Source organism: Caretta caretta, chromosome 6 (assembly GCF_965140235.1).
Source record: "Caretta caretta isolate rCarCar2 chromosome 6, rCarCar1.hap1, whole genome shotgun sequence".
Classification (NCBI taxonomy): domain Eukaryota; kingdom Metazoa; phylum Chordata; order Testudines; family Cheloniidae; genus Caretta; species Caretta caretta.
The window spans coordinates 27306055-27326730 of NC_134211.1; the positions used below are offsets into that span (position 1 = coordinate 27306055).

A 20676-nucleotide genomic window follows, 5' to 3' on the forward strand; every position below is an offset into this window, starting at 1 on the left:
TTTATGGATTTACCTCTTTAATGGAACAATTCTGTTATTCTGGATGCAGTCTTGCCTGCAGATAACACATATATGACTCCCACTGACGTCACAGGGATTTGTATGTATTTATTTGTGGAGGGAATTGCCTCCCCTTGTATTTTGCAGGCTCATGCTCCCATTAACATTCCTGAGACCTGGAGTGTAGAATGGATTTCTTAGGCCCTGATTCTGCAAGATGGTCCCTGCAGGTATACCCACTACCTTCAATGGGTCTCTGCACTAACGCAGGGCTCCATCCATGGAGCAATTGGGCCCCTAGGCTGTAAACATTTTGAGGGAGGAACTGTGATTATCTGTGCGTGTGGACAGCACCATGTGTGTGTGTGATGTTCCCCTCTGTTGTCTGAACTGGTGATCTGCTAGGTCACACCGATCCTTGACTCTGGGAGCCAGCCTTGCTCTGCTCTGCTGTGAGAACCCCCACTCGTGGGCTGTTCACACACAGCCTCTGGCGTGTAAGTTGACCCCAGCTACTTGCAACCGAATGACACTAGCCAATATCTCCGGTTCCAGACACAACCCTAGGAACCTCCATCTTGCAGTGTTCAGTTATGCCTGCTGGAAGCTGCAAGCTTATATGAGTTCATCAATTTAACAAAGAAATCGATAAGTACCAGGCTTGTTATCCCAAGGGGAGCCGCTGACACACTTCAAGCCAAACACACTGTTTCAGGTAGAATAAACAAACAAATTAACTATAAAGATAGATGTTATGCTCCGACTTATAATCACTTAAGTCAGATTTGGTCAAATGAAATAAAAGCAAAAAGCATTCTAAGCTGATCTCAACACTTTCAATGTCCTTACAAACTTAGATGCTTCTCACCACAGGCTGGCTGCTCTTCAGCCAGGCTCTCCCCTTCGATCAGAGCTTCAGTTGCTTGCTGCTGGTGGTGGTGTCTGTAGATGTAGGAGGAAGAGCATGGCAAACGTCTCCCTTTTATCATGTCCTTTCCTCCCCCTCAGAGTCAGGTGAGCATTACTGAGTCCCTCCAAGCAAGGTTAAGTAATTCCCCTATGGGAATAGTGTGGCCTCATGGAGGTGAGTCATTGCATTGTAGCTCCTTTGCTGGACAATGGCTGTTGATGGGTTGTTTGACATCCTGCTCGGGCGTTGGTTACTTTCCTTGCTGTTGCCTCTTGGGAGCTAATATCTGGCTGATTTCCCCAACTTATAGCATGTTTTAGTGACAACCATACTACAGAGTTCTCATAACTTCATATGAATTAATGATATCAGGGCCGGCCCACAACATTTTGGCACTTGAGGCGGGGAACTCAAATGATGCCCCCATGCCCCCTCGCTTGGGCCAAAACTTTGAAAGTTCTCAATTCTGCCTTCTTCTTGTTCTACTCCTTTCATAGTCCTGCTCTGCTACTTACCCCAATAAAGGAGAACTCACAACTTAAAATGCCTTGTTCAAAAATTTTAAGTAACACATTTGCTGTTCAGGCGTTTGAAAGTTAACTTTTCTTGTCTGCATAGTAAACACTGGCATTTTTATCTGTTTGAATAATCAAAGTGGTGCTTTCCATGCCTTCTTGGTTGCAAAGATTTGAACTACTTCCTGCTGAAGGTCCACAGTCTGGGTCAGCTCATGCTCTACTGAGATGGTTACAAGGCCAACCAGCCTCTCCTGTGTCATTGTGGATCGTAGATGTGTTTTTATTAACTTCAGCTTGGAGAAGCTGCGTTCTCCACTGCCAGCTGTTACAGGAAGTGTTAGAAGTATGCGCAGAGCAACAAAAGCTTTTGGAAAGAGGGTGGTCATCTTATTTGTGCACATATATTCCAGAACAGCCTTTGGAGTTGATCCTGCTGAAATGTATCTTGAAAGGGCTTTCAGTTCATTACCTAAATCACTCACATCAATATCGCGCATGTCATCATGTGTCACTGTCTCTAGTGCCCTGCATTGCTGGTGTAGGTCTTCTTCAGGTATAGTGAGGAGTTCTGGAATATCTTACAACATCCCAAATATACTGTTGTGTTCCTTGAGCTGCATGAAACATGCTTCAACTGACTGTATTGCACAATCTAGCACCTGGTTAAAGAATTCAACTTTGAATTGTTGCTTGGGGTCTCTTATGGGATTATCCAGTGCCTCGTAATCAATATGTCATCTTCGGTGACTCTTGTAGACTTGAATGGGTGGGAAAATAGCTTCAGTGTGAAGTTCCTCTGCCAACTTCTGTGCACTTTTCAGAACGTTTTGAAATACCTCATCTGACTGGTAAGACTGTAGGTATGACTTTGCTTTGTCCAGTTGTTCCATTACTCCAGATATATCAAGGTCAACACCTTGGAGTCTCTTGCTTACAACATTTACTTCAAATAGTATGTCATGCCACAACACTAAGCCACACAGAAATTTGAAGTTATGTATGTTTCTGGTGATTCCATTTCCCAATGCCACTGTTCTCCCACAAACAGTTCCTGTCATAGCATTATCCTCCATAAGGGCAACTATGGCATCATCTATCTTCCCAATTTGCTGTGTGATAGACTTTATCGCCTCCACTTGACTTTCCCATCATGTGGCACTCAATGGTTTCAGTGTCAGAGAGGATGTGCCCAGATGTTGCTTCAAAATTTGCCATCGATGAGTTGATGTAGAAAAAAATACAAAGATGCTTTGAATTACATTAAAAATTTCAGCAGCCTCACTAGAAGCTGATGCTGCATCACTGACCACCAAGTTCAATGAATGAGAACTGTATGGGACAAAAAAAGCTTGAAGGTTTAACTCTGGGATCCATGTCTGCACTCCTCTGTTCTTTCCTCTCATGTTGGCACCATTATCGTAGCCCTGACATCTCATGTCAGCTATCACAATTCCCGTATCTTCCAGCTTTTCAAGAAGCACATTTGTCATACCAGCTCCTGTAATATCAGTGTCAATAAATTCTAGAAAATGCTCTGACAGTCACAATTGCAGGGACATTTTCACTAGGTTCTGTTACAAAATGCACCAATAAAGTCATTTGTTGCGTATGGCTGATGTCAGGAGTGCAGTCCAGAATAACAGAGTAATATCTTGCTGACTTCAGATCTGCAACAATCTTCTGTTTGACTGACTTTTGTTGCCAGTAACTGTATGATCTCATTTTGAATTGTTTTTCCAATGTAGTGGTGTGTGTACATTTCTTGGGGGGTGACTCTTCTTAGGTGCTGGAATACAGCATCAAACTCAGCCATCAGCTCCACAATTTTAAGGAAGTTTCCATTGTTTGGCACATAGAGCTTATCTGAAGTGCCATGCAGTGCTAGGTTTTGGGTAGCAAGCACTCTCACAATGGCAATGAGCCTTTTCAGAACATTTTGCCAGTAAAGAGACTCTGATGCAATTGTCTCTTGATGCTGATCATCTATGGTGGCCTTTAACCTTTAGTCTCATCTCAAGCTCTTTCCACCTATGGAATGCTCTCTGGTGATTTGCTGCCTTCTCATGGCATGACAGATTTCTAGCCAGATTTTTCCAGTCCTTTGTTCCTGTAGAACCCAATGTGGCTGGAACATTAGACTGGAAGAATCTGCAACAAAAACAGGATGCAGCTTCTGGGTTTTTGAGTACATAAGCCATGGCCTCTCCACTTTGTCACCATTGGGGATTTCACGCTAGTAATGTGTTGGATGGAAACTTCTATTTTCATTGTCTTTGGGGAACATGAAGTTTTTCACTTGCTGTGGCCCATGCACTACAAGGAAGTCCCTCAGGCTACTGCTCAAGTGGGTCCACAGTTCTGGATCATCTAGACTTAAGAAACTAAGCTCAGCAGCAGCTGTTTCTTGCGCTTCCACCACACTCTTCTCTGATCTACACTTTTCTTCAGGAATGTGCATAGTTACATCCATTTAAGATGGAGATATGGATGCTGCAGTAGCTGCCAGGTCACCTGCACTCTGACTAACTGGAAGATCAGGCATCTCCTCACCACTCACATCCTCACTGGGGCCGGAAGGCTCACCGTGAACATTTGTGTCTATGTACCTCAGGAGATCTCCCTCCTGCTTTGATAGAAAAGCTTCCTTTGTTTGCTTTCTTTTTCTGAATGCTGCCCCAGAGGGGCGTTTTCTTCTTTCATGCATGACTGCTGTTCTGTGCCAGCTACAGTGGCTCTCAACACTCAAGTGAAGGGGACAAATAAGCAGGCTGGTAGCAGGGCCTGGATGAAGGAAGATATCAACGTCTTAAGGGCCTAACTGGCTCCTACTACTTCAGCTGACTGCCTGTTCTCCTCAAGTGGGTTCAGGGAAGCAGCAAAAAAAGGAAGCTCCCTAATTTCAGAGTAGCAGCCATGTTAGTCTGTATCTGCAAAAAGAAAAGGAGTACTTGTGGCACCTTAGAGACTAACAAATTTATTTGAGCATAAGCTTTTGTGAGCTCACTTCATCGGATGCTTATGCTCAAAGGAGGCTCCTCCTCCTCTCTCTCCCTGCAGCTCCTGCTGCTTTCTGTTATTCCCTCTCACCTTTTCTCCTGCCTGCCTGTTACGTCTCTTGTGCCCTTCTTCCTCCAGCCCAGCACTTCACCATCTCTGTGCAGCTAGAGCAGCGAGAATACATATGCCCCAGCAGCAGATACAATTTTCTACACTCTGGGTCTTAGTGACGTCCCTCCCGCTGTCTGACACCTGAGGCGACCACCTCAGTTCGCCTCATGGTAAGGCCAGTCCTGAATGATACACATATATGGATAGAGAAATGACTTTCAGCAGATCATAATATTTCCCCTGATACCTTACAAGGCATGCTTTATATGTAAGATCAAGATTGTATGAAAATGAGGAATATGGGGGTTACAGCACGCTCCCCCAAGGTACAGAATGTCACAGTGTGCCACTGGAATAGAAATAATACTCATGCAGGGTTTGCCACTAGCTTTAACTGGGACAAAATCAGACCCCTTACACACAAAGGCATCTGATTCTCAAAAGCTTTATAATTTGTATAGCTAGTTATACCTGGGAAAAATGAATGTAAAAAAACCCTACCAAACTAGTCTGGCAGCATTTTACACAGGTGTAAATGACTACACTAAGTGCTCTTCTCTTTTACCTCGATAGACTGGTGCTAACATGCTGTTCCTGAGATACTTCACATTGTCTTTTAGTCTTGGTGCCCATGAATCCAAGAAATGTCACTGCTTGATGCTGCCACAAATAGGTAATTAAAATAGCAAATATTTCTAAGCAAGAAACATGCTTTAGGTATGGGCCAGATCCGGGTCCCTTTGACAGTAATAGCAGTTTTGCCATTGGCTTCAATGGGAGCAGTACCGCAAAATAATCTGCACCAATTGGTAACTCTTGAATGAATATGCTGTACATGCTTGTTTTATCTCATATTGAATAAAATTCACCCTCTGCCTATGCATTGCATAAATCTCACTTAAACACTGTACTGGTGTCATAATTGCGATTTAAATCGTACCTAGGCCTAGTTCTGCCCCACCTTCACTGAGGTGAATTTCTCCCCACTGTGAATGCACAAGCTTCCTAGTAAATGGGAATCGCCCAGTTTAGTCACCATTTTAAATTTTGAAGCCAAGGATTTTTAAGGTCACAAATGTGGTAGTTACCTACATTCCTGCTTATTAATATAGAGTTTGATATTGTTATCACAAACACATTATTACCACTATTATTATGGGCCCACACACACACACAAGAGGGCTACCTTAGGATGCATCTTTGTCTTGGCTTCCCTAAAACCATCAGGCTGACTCTCTGCACATTATGCTGGGGCAGGGTTTAATAGTTGGTGAACATATTCTGTTTTTTAGTTCAGCCCCTCTAGTCTTGAGAGACACGACAGACCCTCTGTTTGCCTCTGGCAGGTGTAATCTGCATGGATTTCTGTGCAGGGCAGCCAAAATATAGTTCAAAATAGCCACAAGAGCATAATAAACTTGTGTTTATTTGGGGGCATAAATCCAGACATGAGCAGGAATTTGGTCCTCTGTATATAAACTGAAGTCTGAGACAGTACAACAAACAGATGAAGCTGAATATGGGATTAAACAATTGACACCATACTGGGATGTCATAGTCAAGAATATTTAAATAATAACAAAAGGTTTAGCATAATTCTGGATTTTTTAAAATTTGGACTATACCACAACAACAGTTCACATAAAATACCACAGAGAACAAAGCATATAATCTCTCAATATGCTATTAATTTGTGGGTGACAAATGATGATTTACTTGTATGGTAGGATCAGCGCCCTGCTTGTGTTAGGCACTGTACACACATATAACAAAAGGGCAGATCCTGTTCCAAAGAGCTTATAATCTATTAGCCATTTGGCAGTTTGCAAGTGTAATATCAAAATAGCTAATACAAAATTGTGGGCAAGTGTTAAAATACCAACTACTATCCTATCTTGCAAAAACCACAACAGGAAAGACAATGCGACTGCTATTTCTAGATCTAGCTAAATAAACCACCATAACGGTCTTTAATTTTTTTTTTTTTTGTAAATCACATTTATATGATTTAACCCCCCCCCCCATGTTTGAAGAACATTATGAAGATTGAAGGTAAGCATCTGAAAGGTAGGAAAGGCCAAATGGAAGGTTGTCTGTGTCTCCTGCAGTCAGAGGCCCTGAGCATACACCTTACGTTTTCAGAGTAGCCGCGCTGTTAGTCTGTATCCGCAAAAAGAAAAGGAGGACTTGTGGCACCTTGGAGACTAACAAATTTATTTGAGCATAAGCTTTCGTGAGCTACAGCTCACTTCACTGGATGCATTCAGTGGAAAATACAATGGGGAGATTTTATGTACACAGAGAACATGAAACAATGGGTGTTACCATACACACTGTAAGGAGAAAAGGATTCAGAGTAACAGCCATGTTAGTCTGTATTCGCAAAAAGAAAAGGAGTACTTGTGGCACCTTAGAGACTAACCAATTTATTAGAGCATAAGCTTTCGTGAGCTACAGCTCACTTCATCGGATGCATACTGTGGAAACTGCAGAAGACATTATATACACACAGAGACCATGAAACAATACCTCCTCCCACCCCACTGTCCTGCTGGTAATAGCTTATCTAAAGTGTTCATCAAGTTGGGCCATTTCCAGCACAAATCCAGGTTTTCTCACCCTCCGTCCGCCCCCGCCCCACACAAACTCACTCTCCTGCTGGTGATAGCCCATCCAAAGTGACCATTCTCTTTAAAATGTGTATGATAATCAAAGTGGGCCATTTCCAGCACAAATCCAGGTTTTCTCACCCCCTCAGCTCCCTCCAAAAACCACACACACAAACTCACTCTCCTGCTGGTAATAGCTCATCCAAAGCAACCGCTCTCCCTGCAATGTGAGAGTGATCAGGTAATGTGAGCTATTACCAGCGGAGGGGGGGGGGGGGGGAACCTTTTGTAGTGATAATCAAGGTGGGCCATTTCCAGCAGTTGACAAGAAGGCGTAGGGAACAGTTGGGGGGGGGGGGAAGGGAGATAAACACGGGGAAATAGTTTTACTTTGTGTAATGCCACATCCACTCCCAGTCTTTATTCAAGCCTAATGTAATGGAGTCCAGTTTGCAAATTAATTCCAACTCAGCAGCTTCTGGCTGGAGTCTGTTTTTGAAGTTTTTCTGTCGCAGTCTTGAATGACAGGAGCACCGACGCTCCTGCTGGCTGCAGGCAGTGCCCAGACGCGACAGGCCTCAGGGCAGGAATGGGAGCTGGGCCGTGAAGCGCCTCCTTGTCTCTAGCTGCAGCGTGACGGATCTATGTGTGCGTGAGGGGAAAAGTCCCCCCGGGGGAGAGCTCGGGCCTGCCCGGAGAAGGCTGGCTCCGGAAATGACAAGGCGCCGCATGGCCCTGGGTGAAAAGAAGCAGCGAGCGCTCGGCTACCTGTAGCCCAGCCAAGCTCCCCGCCCCGTCCTCTCCACCCGAGCGCTGCCCCGGCGCAGGCGGGGCTTCAGGCGGGAAGGGGCCGGGCTGCGCGGGGTCGCCGGGTTGGGCCCATGGAGGCGGCGCGGGCGCTGTTTGCTTGGGTAGGTCGGTGGGGAGGCTACTGCCGGGGGCTGGTTTGCTGCCTGTGCAGGGAAAAGGGAGAGACGAAACAGAGGCCGGGGAGGTATTTTCCTCCCATTCTCTCTCACCCCCCGGCACTTGTACCTGCCCCAGCAATTTCCCCTTCCCTAAAACAAAATTATGGCTCCTTTGCAAGAGCAAAGACCGACCCCCCCGCCCCCCGCACCAGTGGGAGCCGGACTGTAGCCCTCTGTGCCCGCAGGGGGCTGCGTGCTGTGCCGCGTGCAGATGCCCCTTGACCGTGATTTCTGGAGCCTTTTGCCGGTGGGATAATGGGTCCCCCTCACAAAGCCCCAGGCGCGGCCCTCACAGGCCGGGGTGGGACCCCTGCACCATTCGTTCGAGACGGGGGCTGTGGTGGAAAGGGGGCTAGCCGCGCACCCAGGGCTGGGCAGAGCGCGGAGTAGCCCTGCCGGCGAGCCCCAAATGCCGCGCTTTGCAGTAGCGGGGGCTGGTGCAGCGCGTGGGTGTCACGGCAGAACGGTGTAAATAGGCTTCACCCCCTTCTGCTCGTTTATCTGTCAGACGTCTCACAGAAAATCCACAGCCCAGCCCATGCCCTCACGCTGCCTGGGGAGCCTCGCTGTGGCAGGTCTGAGGAATGGGGGATTGCTGGAGTCTTGTAGCAGCCGGGGCTGCAAAGCCGAGGGGTGGGGAAAACTGCTAACTTTCCAGGAGTCCTTTGAGCTGCCACTGTCTTGCATAAAGACAGGTTTCAGAGCAGCAGCCGTGTTAGTCTGTATTCGCAACAAGAAACGGAGGACTTGTGGCACCTTAGAGACTAACCAATTTATTTGAGCGTAAGCTTTTGTGAGCTACGTCCGATGAAGCTTATGCTCAAATAAATTTGTTAGTCTCTAAGGTGCCACAAGTACTTCTTTTTGTCTTGCATAAAGTAGACTGAGCAGATTGCAGCCACTGTTGTGTTTAATATAGAGCAGTGGTTCCCAAACTTTAACAGCCTGCGAACCCCTTTCACTAAATTGTGAAATCTCATGAACCCCCTCCTAAAAATGAATATTTCCAGGGGTTTAAGTTTAAATTTTCTCTGCACTCCAGGGGGCTCCTGCTGCTGGACCCTGTTGACTGACCTGGTCAACTGAGCTCCACTGGGCTCGGGCTGCAGGTCCCGCTGACCGCCGGGGTTTGGGCTGCCAGCCCCAACTGCCCGGCCCCGCTCTCACTGGGGTTCGGGCGGCTGGCTCCCCCACTCACAGGGGCAGGGCTCAGGCTGCCAGCCCCAACTGCCCTTCCCCACTCTCCCTGGGGCTCGGGCTGTCTGCCCTGCAACCAGGTCCCACCTGCTGCCTCCAATGGCTGGGGACCTCTTGCCGCCATTCGTGAAATTTTTCTGGCGAACCCCCTGTAACGTTTTGCAAACCTCCGGGGGTTCACGATCCTCAGTTTGTGAACCACTGATCTAGAGAGATTATGCAAGAAGATTACAGGGCATAGCGTGGACACAGCCTGCCACTCCTTGTGCATGGGCAGGCTGCTGCCCAAGTGAAATCAGTGGGGCTCACTGGTGCTGAAACTGTTCTTGCAGTAGGGATGCTGAAGGCAGAAACCATGTATTTGGGGGGTTGTTACTACTTCAAGCCAGTGGGTGCAGCAGCACCCCTAGTTCCAGCCCCTATGATAGGGCTCCTTGCAAGGACAGCAGTTCACCCATGTGCACAATTGCAGGGTCAAGGCCTAGATTTATAACAAGTGGGAACATTGCACACTGGGTCCAGTGGTCTCCTCAGGCTGCCTGCATTAAATGTGAGTGTGGCTATGCGTTGCATTGTTGAACTCTGTGGGTTTGCCTTTGCGACTCCTGATGCAATTCTAGGGCACACATTATGGGCATTGCCATTTGTACGGTTGAGTGCTAGCAAAGCATCCCCTTATACAAACATACCACACTGAATAAAAGTGCTAAAAATAAATAGTAGAAGGTTGTAACGGTTGTATTAACTTCTCTGTTTCTGAAGCTACCTTGTTAATCTTCGCATAGAACAGATTGTGTGCTTCTATGCTTCCTTTTTAATGTTTATCTTTGTGATCCTCCCTTTTCTGATCCCATTTGAAAAAGTTCAGAAATAAAATATATTTTCTGAAAGATTCTATATTATGCCTTCCCTGCCCCCCCCTCCCCCCCAGCAGTCAGAATTTCAGCAGCTGTGTGTATTTTGAGAACTGCTACTGTCCCAAGTTTTTGAAAAGAAATCCTTCCTAGGAGTTTGAGAGAGGAGTTTGCTCTGGCAAGTGTGCGGTCTTATGCCACCAGTGTCTGCAGAATTTAAGCTTTTATTTAAAAAAGACATCAAATTTCTGTTTCTTATTGTTGTGAAGATCACTGTATAAATGTAAGCTGAATGTGATGTCTGCCTGAGACTGCTGACACTCCTGTGCGAGCTCTGCTGCTTTATAGCTTTGCTAAGCATTAGCAGAGTGAAATTAACCGACTCAAGGCCAAATTGGGGTTGCTGCTCAGAACCACAGTTGCCAACTTTTACGTGGTAAGTAAGCACCCCGACTTTCACAATAAGCCAAAAAAATCAAGCTAATCCCATTTCAAAACAAGGCCAAAACAAGCCAATCCCTAAGAACCCCAACACTCTATGTGACTAGATCCACCATGGGTGCAGTCTGGGACTGGGGTGGGCCCGCCGTGCACCCCAACTCTCTCCCCCCTTTGCCCCCACTTGCTGGGAGCTGATAAAAAAAAAAAAGAAACAACAAGCTACAAGCCAAAAACTAGCTAACAAGTGACTCACAAGCCAGTTAAGCCAAAAACAAGCCCAATTTCTGTTTTTTTTTTTTTTTCATGGATTTGGCATGTCTGTTCAGAACCCTATTTAAAGGTTTCTGGGAATGGACACCTGAAAATGTACTCTCTCTCTCTGCAGTGCATCGTTGCAATGTGTCATATGATAATACAGTCACCTGGTGGTATCCAACAAAAATAATCCATTAGTAGCGGATTGTGCCTTTGGCCTTTACACCGTGGAAGAGGGAGCCAATGGGCTATGCATGCCACAACCCATATGCAAAAAGATGATAGCTGCTGATTGTCAGTCTGCATTCTGCTCAAATATCTGCATGGTTCGTGGACACCAATTCCTCTGAAAGTTTCCCCCTTTGAAGTCAAGAGGAGTTTTGCCATTGACTTCAATGGGACCAGGATTTCAGCTGTGGTGCATAAAGGGACATCGGAGGCATGGTGTGGATAGCTATAGTTGGCCCTACCTGCTCTGATACTCATCCACAAACTCTGGTGTGCAGTAGCCATATTGGTCAAAAATAGTCATCATACAAATTTGCAAGAGTAAGTGGAGATATGCACCTCAGGCAACTGGAAACCTTTCCCCCCCATTCTGAAGGCTGCTAACTGCCCAAGGTATCCATCTTCTCTCTTCCTACCATCTCACCGTACCCTTTTATTTTCATCATCTAATTGTCCTATACTCTTTGCAGTGTGTATATGAGTTTCCTTCCAAGAAGAGTTGTGCAATTAGTGAGCAGTGATAAATCCCCAAACCATCTGATATTATATGTACTATTTATAATGGAGTGATTAACACCAATTTCTAGCTTCCTGTTGAGCTGGAATCTTGAAATGTAATGCACACATTCATTGTAGGCCATGCAGTGCAGCCCAAATCCCTAAAATGAACTTTGACCTCTCCATCCAAGTGCCCTTTTGTGATACAGTCTTAAAATTTGCTACATTAATTTCTTATTGATACCATCTCTCTTTAAGAGACATCAGGTGCTCCATAACCTGTGTGGGAGAGAGAAGGAACCCAGATGAGGCAGGAGATTTGAGGTGGAAAAGGGCCAGTGAAAAATCATAATGATTAATTTCTGCTTGGGGGCAGTAATTTTGGGCTGAGGTCAACACCACCCGGGACCAGGTGTTTGCTAAGAATGTTGTGGAAGGCAAGGAAATGTGCTGTTGGCACTGATGTTGATAGCAGTCCATGAGTCTGGCTGATCTGACTATCAACTCATGCTGCTGAGAATCCTCAAAGACATTTTAAGACTTCCCATATTTTATTTTTGGTGATTACTTTGTGCTATTTATTTAGCTGGCTTGGTTTTAGCTTATAAATATACCAGTAGCTTCTCTTTATGCCCTGTCTGAGTTGAAAGAGCTGACTAATGAGAGACAAGTGTTTCCATTTCACCAGTTCCAACTTCCAAATGAGACAGCATGTGCTTCTTACCTCATTTTGTGGGTATTATGCTGAGAGAGCATCTACATTAATGAAAACTTTGTGGAGGGCGGTTACATTTATTAGCATAATTACTGCATGCATAATTTTAACACTAACAAGCCTTACACATTCTTTAGTTGTAGGCACACTGGGCTAAACTCAGCACTGATATGTTTGAGGCACAATTCGATGAATAGCATCGTAGTTATGCTAGCATACATCAGTAGTGAATTTGGCTCAAAGTGCCTCAAATTATCTTGCCAAATTTTCTTAGTTAGCCAGGGATACATTTTATTTGTACAATTATAAAAAGGAATTTGAAAATATTCAACAGCTTTTCTGTGGAATATTTGACAAGCCCAGGGCTCCATAAAAAGAACACAGTTTATGCCATTTGTATCACTCTGTGGTTTGAGGGTTTGTATGATAAGGAAACAGATGCATGCAAAAAATAAGCAAATTTTGGCATAGAGAAATAGGATAGCTGTTTTTTAAAATAATCAGCCAGATGTTCACAGTCGGTCTCTGCTTAGGGACTTATTTGGTAAATTAGTGAGAGCGGTGGCCATTTATACTATGTATGGTATCACAGTGCAGACCATTCATAGTTTTCCTTATGGCAGTCCATGTTGTTTGAATGAGAAGCTGCACTGGAATTGATTTGATACTGCATGGTGGGAAGGATGGTTTAGTAATGGCTATAGCACTGGACTGGGACTCAGGAGACCTAGATTCAGTTTCTGGCTTAGCCGCAGACTTGTCGTGTGATCTTGAGCAGATCACTTAATCTGTTTTTTGCCTCAGTTCTGCATTTGTAAAATGGGGATAATACTTTTTACCTGACAGGGATGATGTGAGACTAAAATTCAGGAAGGGGAGTGAGGCGCTCAGTAACTATGGTATTGAGGGCAACATAAGTACTTAATTGACTGCCCACAGCTTTATGGACTGCGTCAGTGATGCTGACTGCCTTATTTTTCTGCATCTCAAGTTGTGAATTGAAACTTTCCCAGATTTAAAATGTAGTATAAACCTTGCTCAGCAGCTCTGAAAATCAGTCCCTATACTGTACAGTAAAACATTCTGCATTACCTACGATATTTCTCTAAAAACAGGCGTTCCCTTGCTTAAGATACATCATGGCAGATGTAGCGATTGCTGTGATAAATATGTATTCTGTATTGATCACAATTGCAAATATTTTTTATATGAGTGCTAGTTATGGAGAATCCTCCATTTGTACGCCAGCAGTTAGGCACTTCACATTTTTATGTTCTTTAATACCTAGTAGTTTATTAATGCAGTCTCTTACACTTTTACATAGTAACTTTAATCCATATGTTTGTGGTTTATAACAGGTTGTATGTGTATCTGCTACAGTTTTACATGCATACTGTAGGCATTGCCATGCATCTTTTAAATATTATGCGCAATACAGCAATTGCCACTTTGTCTCAATCCATTTGCTCACTCAGGCTTCTAGTTTACAGTGCAAATATTCTTAGGAAATTATAATCTGCTTCTAATAATATTTCGGGCTACAATGGAGAAAAATTAAACTAATATATTTTAAAACCAGATGGGACCATCATGTAATTCTAGTTTGACCTGTTGCATGATGCAGGACATAGAATTTCACCAAATGATTCCTGCATCAATTACATAACTACTGTGAAAATATTGCATCTTGCAAATTTTAGTCTGAATTTGTATAGCTTTACCTTCCAGCTATTGGATCGTGTTATGCCTTTGTCTGCTAGATTAAAGAACTTCTACTTCAGAAATATTGTCCCCATATATCAGAGTAGCAGCCGTGTTAGTCTGTATCCGTAAAAAGAAAAGGAGTAACCTTAGAGACTAACAAATTTATTAGAGCATAAGCTTTCGTGAGCTACAGCTCACTTCATCGGATGCATGTAGATATTTACAGACTATGATCGAGTCACCTCTTAACCCTGTTTTGAATAAACAAAATAGATCGATCGTTAGAGCCCTGGGCGGATACAAAATTTGTATCTGCATCTGATCTGCAATCGCAAACATGATATGAAGCAGATATCCGCAGATTTGCAGGGCTCTAGATATAAAATTTGGATCTGCATCCATCCACGATCTGCAAACATGGTCCGTGGATATCCCCATCCACAGATACAAAGTGGATAGCTGCAGATTTGCAGGGCTCTATTGATCTTTAGTCTCTCATTGTAAATGCAGGTTTTCCAGACCTAAAATCCTTCTTGTACGTCTTTTCTGAACCCCTTTCAATTTGTCAACGTCCTTTTTAAAGAGTGGACAGCAGAACCGGACAGAATATTCCAGGAATGGTCTCACAAATACTGTATGTACAGTGGTAATACCACCTCTTTACTCGTAATCAGTACTCCCCTCCTTTTTTTTAAAATTTCCTCAACAAAATTCATGTAAGAGTGCAAGATTTAAAGATGGAGGTGCCAACAACCTTTGCAAAGTGCTTAAATGGACCTGCTGCTCTTTGAATAAAATACAGCTCTTAAACTGTATGATATTATACATGCAGTATTCATCTCTTTCAGCTTCACCGCAATCTTGTGAATTCTTAAGCACTAGTGGATAAAATTGGCTGCTGTTTAATGTCAGAGGCATGTTGAACTTGCACTATCTGATGCCTGCTCAGTAATTTTTAAAGGGTTTGCATATAATGGGCCTAAGATCCAAGGTGTCTGTGTTCTAGGTTCTGCATAACAAAATACGGACAAGTTGAGTTTTTGCAAACCCTAAATAAACCCATTTCTAATTAAAGGCTAATAAATTGCTTTATCAATAAAGCTCTCTCATATTTTTATTTTTCTGTATGTGTTTAAAGGGTGCAAACAGCTATGGGCAGCTCGGCCTTGGTCATAAAGAGGATGTGCTGTTGCCCCAGTCTCTGAAAGATTTTTCCTGCAAACATCAAAACATTAAGAGCATCGCTGGAGGAGGAGGACACTCTGCAGTTATTACTGGTAACAGACATTCACATGACATATGTAATGCAAGGGCTGGCATGTTTCTGAATGAGAAGCTTCTTGCTGGGCCTCTCCCAGCGCTGTGCTGCCACCTATGTGTGGATTGCAGTTTCTAGCAAGTGCCAATCTGTAATTGCAAAGTGGAAAAGTTATTTGCTGCCAATGAATTGAATTGTTTTGAAGGGGAGTTATATTATTTCAGTTGCCTCTAATGGTCATTTTATGATTATGTGATAATTATTTCTTAGCCTGTTCTACCCGCTTAGTATGCAAGAGGGTTCATTACTTTGGGGGGAAGAGAGGATATTTCACTTTACCTTAAGTGGTGTCCAAACCCCTGATTGGAAAGTTCTACCATAAATAATGGCTGCTTAGGAAATAGGAAGGTTATGAAGGAGAAAGTGAATGGGATGAAAGACTTCCCTCTGAAACACTGAGGGGGAGCAATGTTAATGTTAGAATCATCTCCCTTGGCAGTCACATTCTCCATGGCTGTGTCTATACAATAAAGAAAAGTGTATTTTTAATTCGTTAAAGATATATAATTTTATCTTGAGAAGACAAGGCCTATGCATGCAGTGCTAATTTATCACAGGATCACAATGTGTGTATGATTCTATTTTGCCTGTGTTATGACTGTGACAGTGGTTTTATTTTGCAGGTGCAGGAGAACTCTTTGTATGTGGCCAAAACAAAGGAGGACAATTGGGACTCAATCACACTGAGGATGTCCTGTGTTTTACTTCATGCACTGCACTGTCTAGTGTTTGTGTGATACAAGTTGCCTGCGGTTGGGATTTTACAATCATACTTACAGGTAAGTCCATCTCACTAATAATAATACCTACCTTTTACATAGTGCTTTCATCAGCATACCTGAAAGTGCTTTACAAATGAAGTCAATATCATTATCTCCATTTTACAGATGGGAAACTGAGACTCAGGGCAGTGTAATGGCTTGCCCAAGGTCACCCATCAGGCCAGGAGCCGAGCCAGGAATTGAATTCAGGTCTCCCAGTCCAGTGCTCTGTGCACTAGGCCATACTGTCTCCCACTAGGGCCTGGAGAAATATTATGACATACAGTAAAAGCACAGAGCTCTGTCGTACCATGGTCTATACAAAGCCTGAGTGCTCAGAGGTTTTATGCTATTTGCTTTGCAAGTGGAATTGCTGAATATTCCGCACACTCCCTCTTCAGTTATCTTTAGACCTTTACTGAATATGGTTTATAAGACCACAAGCCCTTGAGCTTTTGGAAAAGAGACCGTTCAGTTCTTTATATGCTGTGCTGTGGTATCTGGCATATAGTTCTTTTAACGATGTGTTATGGTATCTTGCTTATAACCATAAATGTACCCTAAGGTATAATGTTATGAGTTGCACTGCTCCAACAAGGCTGTATTACGTTGCAGGAAATGGCCAAGTTTTATCCTGTGGGTCTAACTCTTTTGGACAACTAGGAGTCCCTCAAACTTCAGGAGGATGCTTGATTCCACAAAAGATTGAGGTAAAGACTCAACAAAGTTGTCCTCTACAGATCTGGTCCTGTTTTCAGCGCCCCAGACAAAATCACTAAAATCAGTGGAAAGACTCCAATGGATTTCAGTGAGTTTTGGATCAAGCCCTTGGACTCATTAAAGAGAAGAGAATTACTTGTGTGAATGATAAATAGCCAGGATTAGGCACTTTAAGAGAGTGAATATTATAAACATTAGAAAGTCAGCACTTTAGGAAGTTAAGGGTCTGTGTGGGGGTGTGTGGGTGTTTTAAATGAAGAAGGTGCCAGCTTTTACTAGAGGAAAATGGTACATTTTGGAAAAGGACATAAAATTTCATCCACACACATTTTAATAGCCACGGTCAACCAAACAATGGGCCAAATCCTCAGATGTTGTAAACTGACTGAAGTCAAAGGAGTTATGTTGATTTTCCCCATCTGAGGCTCTGACTCAGGGCTTATAAGGTGTTAGAAATGTTTCAGTACACATTTGAGGAAAGAAGGAAAGGATTTCCACTGATCTTAAACTTTATTTAGTTTCTTAGGGCTTTATGTTTAAAAATTCAAAGGATCAAAGGAGAACTTGTTAAAAAACACAGCTGATTTCAATGCAATCAGCTGTGTTTTGGGATGCCTACTGTAGGAAAGGTTTTGTTCAGTTGAGTTCCTTCTGCTGGCACATGCTATATAAACGCCAATACTTTGGTTTTGTGCTTCTTCATTTATAACTTAGCAGTGCAACATAATATGTGGAAAGATCTTTTAGCAAAGGTTGCAGAATCCATTCCTAAAATTTTATTTTTCATAAGAAAAATCAGTGTGAGAAATCAGCACTTTTGATCATCCCTACAATAAGAAACTAGTGTGTGTGCAGGGAAATTAAAATTTTATGGATTTTAGATGCATGTTCTTTGACATTATAAACAGCAGCTAAAAAAAGAATTTTAAACGAAGTGAAAAATACATTAGTATTGTCCTCATTTAACCTCCAAACGTTTATCAAACCATATCAATTTCAAAAGAAATATGTTTGGAGATTAGGGAAACCCATTTCTTATTGGTCTGTCTCTTGCACTCATAAGCACTGAGGGGCAGACTCTTAAACCTCAGCCTGTGCTGAATAATACTGTACTCCACAGATAGTCATCATTGCAGTCAATGGGAGTACTTATGGGGTAAGGCACAACTCAACATGAATAAGGGTATCAGAATCTGTGTCTGAAGTAATTGCTTTAAAAATCTTATAAGAAATAGCTACTGAGACTTATGTATCCTCAGAGCAGCTTTCCTACTGTTGGCTATGAACCCAGCAGTGTGAATGAATTCCTCATGGCAGCACTATTCTCTCCTTCTAATTAATCCCTATTTACACTTTGGTTTCGATTTTTAGAACATTAATGAAACTCTCTCCTCTCCAAATAAATTCCCATTTCTGTTGTATTGGAGAGAACTCCTGGTCTGTAAAGCTTCAGAAACGACAAAGTCCTTTCTGGTTCTTTGGTTAGGATTACCAGTCTCATTGCCAATGCCAAAACCTGTCTGTGGCTTTTTTTAAATTCAGGGTCAGCATGGTTATAGAAACGAGAGAAAGACCTGTAAAGTTATCTAGGCCTCTTGGGCACAGGGACTGTGTCATGCCTTATTTTTGTACATCACCTACCATCCTTGGAAGGTGCTGCATTACTACTGATAATTATAGTCTCCTACCCTGACAATGCAGGCTCATTCTGCATCTACAGTATTTTCTAGTGGGGTTTTACACAGCTGGTATAGATCTGTCAATTACTAATTTAATAAACCACTTGAGCAGTGTTTTGTAAGTACTACTTGTACATTAAATGCTCATGTTCGCTGCCATTTCTTTTATATCAATATTACACCCACAAAACTATGTTAAAAGAATGTTAAGTTTGCAAAATCAAGCCCTCAAATTAGGAAATGCCAGAATTAAGGCATCCCATGCAACCTTAATTTGGTCCCTCCGTGCATAAGTGTTATAATACAGTTTAATTCAATGTTCATACCTAAAGACAGGGTCTGCTGTACTATTGCACTTCTGGAAGCTTTGTTTGGTTTTCTTAAGAAATTCCCAAGGCTGTTTTGAAATGAGACTGAAATATATTCTAAAATAAATATCTTTGTGCTGAACTCTGTGACATATAGTCTGTAAATGTGATACCATTTTCTTGCATTTGCATTGATAAAATGTGTTTCCCTCTGAGAGGTGTAAAATGCAAATATGATTTTTTCTTCTGTTTGAATAGTCCCTCACAGAGAAGGTGGTGAATGTTGCTGCAGGACTCAGACATGCTCTTGCTGCTACAGGTGAATATGCCATCATAAATTTAACATTTCAGTTAGAAACTAATAGTACTTTTAGTATGTGAGATGTCTAATAGCTTACATTAAAAAAGAAGGCAGGGGAGGGAAAGGATTTATGATTTTATTCCTATTCGCTACAGAAGCCATAGGAAAATGACAGCTGAAAAATCCTGTCCAAGTTAAGGGCAGGCATGTTAGGCAAGAACATGATAATGAATATGCTAGAAACACCTCTTCCTAAAAAATGGTGCTGAAAGAAGACTGTCCAAGAGCACAGGGACAGATTTTCAAAGCTATTTAGGCGCCTAAATAGCTTTGAAAGTTTGGCCCTTAATGACTTCTTGGGTCTCCTACTATCAGCAGTGCTCTATCGTGGCGGGTCATAGTTTGTATGAACTTTCAGGCCTTTTCCTGCTATCTGTTTTCAGAATTCTCCAAGGCTTGATGGGGAGTCTTCCACAGACATTCTATGGATTTGGCAGGGTTTTGCTGCAATCAACAGTCAGCACATTGCTTTCTTGTTGTTACTTGCATATGAGTTCCAGACAGTTGGGTATTGGATGAAGGGGTAAAGGGCTGAGATAGAGATTGGAAGAAACGTGTAGTCTAGTGGTTGGAACAAGAACTAGGAATCAAGCACCCCCGAGTTCTGACCACAATTCTCAATTATAATCCAGATCTGGATACTTGTATCCTCTGGGCTAAATTATGACCAGCCATAGGAGTCTGAGCAGAGGACTACTGGGTATAAGAGGTTAGGTCACAGTGTAGCAGGGAAATCCGCCTCTGTGGGTTGTTACTCCTTTACTGCTTCCCAGCATGTCGGCCAGCACAGCTGAGTTGTCATGGAGAGTGTAGTAAGCTGTGCCAGGTAAAGGGGTGGCAGAATTTATTTCTCCACTGGAGGCTGAATTGTGGGACTTAATTGTGATTCTTTGAATCACAGTTCGGTCCCATATCCTCTCTTGAGGCAGTGCAAATACGCAGTTCTCCTTACTGTGAGTCTTGAGCAACTCCACAATGTAGCCCTCAGGGATTTGGAGCAAGACACATACCCCTCTTTGGTTCAGGTTTCTCCATTTATAAAAGGAGAGTAATAACTACCTGTCTCTTGGAGGCCTTGTCAGGATTCATTCAATGTGTGTAAAGTGTGTTTGGGATGAAAAGGGTTGTATAAGTGGAAAGTAGTATTCGTTATAGATAACTTTTTTAATTAACACCAATATAAACTAAGCCAAGCAAACACTCTTTTGAAATTAGTTAACAAGAGAAAAGCCAGTCAACTGAATTTGTCAGTAATTGTTGTGTTTTAATTTCCCTTTGTATGCCTGCACTGAGAAGAAAGTGGCATGGTGTTCCAGTGGGGAACAGGCATGGCTTCTTGGGCAAACCGGGCAAGCCAAGGGAAAATGATCCCATCCTTCTTGACGGCAAAAGAACCTTGTAAAGTAACAGGTAACTAAAGAATCACACTTTTTCTTTGTAAAGACAGTAGCACTGGGAACAGTAATATATAAACCATGTACATATATACAAACAATGCACCTTTTCTTTAACCCCCCTGGTGTG

The 20676-nt window shown here is 43.0% G+C and overlaps 1 protein-coding gene across 5 annotated transcripts in view; it reads left to right on the plus strand.

The window, feature by feature from the left end:
- Positions 1 to 7835: 7835 nt before the first annotated feature.
- SERGEF (secretion regulating guanine nucleotide exchange factor) overlaps positions 7836 to 20676 on the plus strand; it is a 256381-nt gene continuing 243540 nt past the window's right edge. For 2 of the 5 annotated variants that reach the window (XR_007357408.2, XR_012668887.1), the window contains exons 1-6: positions 7837 to 8056; positions 15144 to 15282; positions 15947 to 16102; positions 16700 to 16794; positions 19050 to 19110; positions 20449 to 20562. Coding sequence is in view for 3 of the 5 variants with exons in the window: in XM_048855834.2 (XP_048711791.2) it covers positions 8027 to 8056; positions 15144 to 15282; positions 15947 to 16102; positions 16700 to 16794; positions 19050 to 19110; positions 20449 to 20562 (595 nt within the window). In the remaining 2 variants the exon portion in view is untranslated. Of the gene's footprint in view, positions 8057 to 15143; positions 15283 to 15946; positions 16103 to 16699; positions 16795 to 19049; positions 19111 to 20448; positions 20563 to 20676 lie in introns of all 5 variants that reach the window. The other 3 variants (XM_048855834.2, XM_048855836.2, XM_048855835.2) reach the window with 3 other exon arrangements.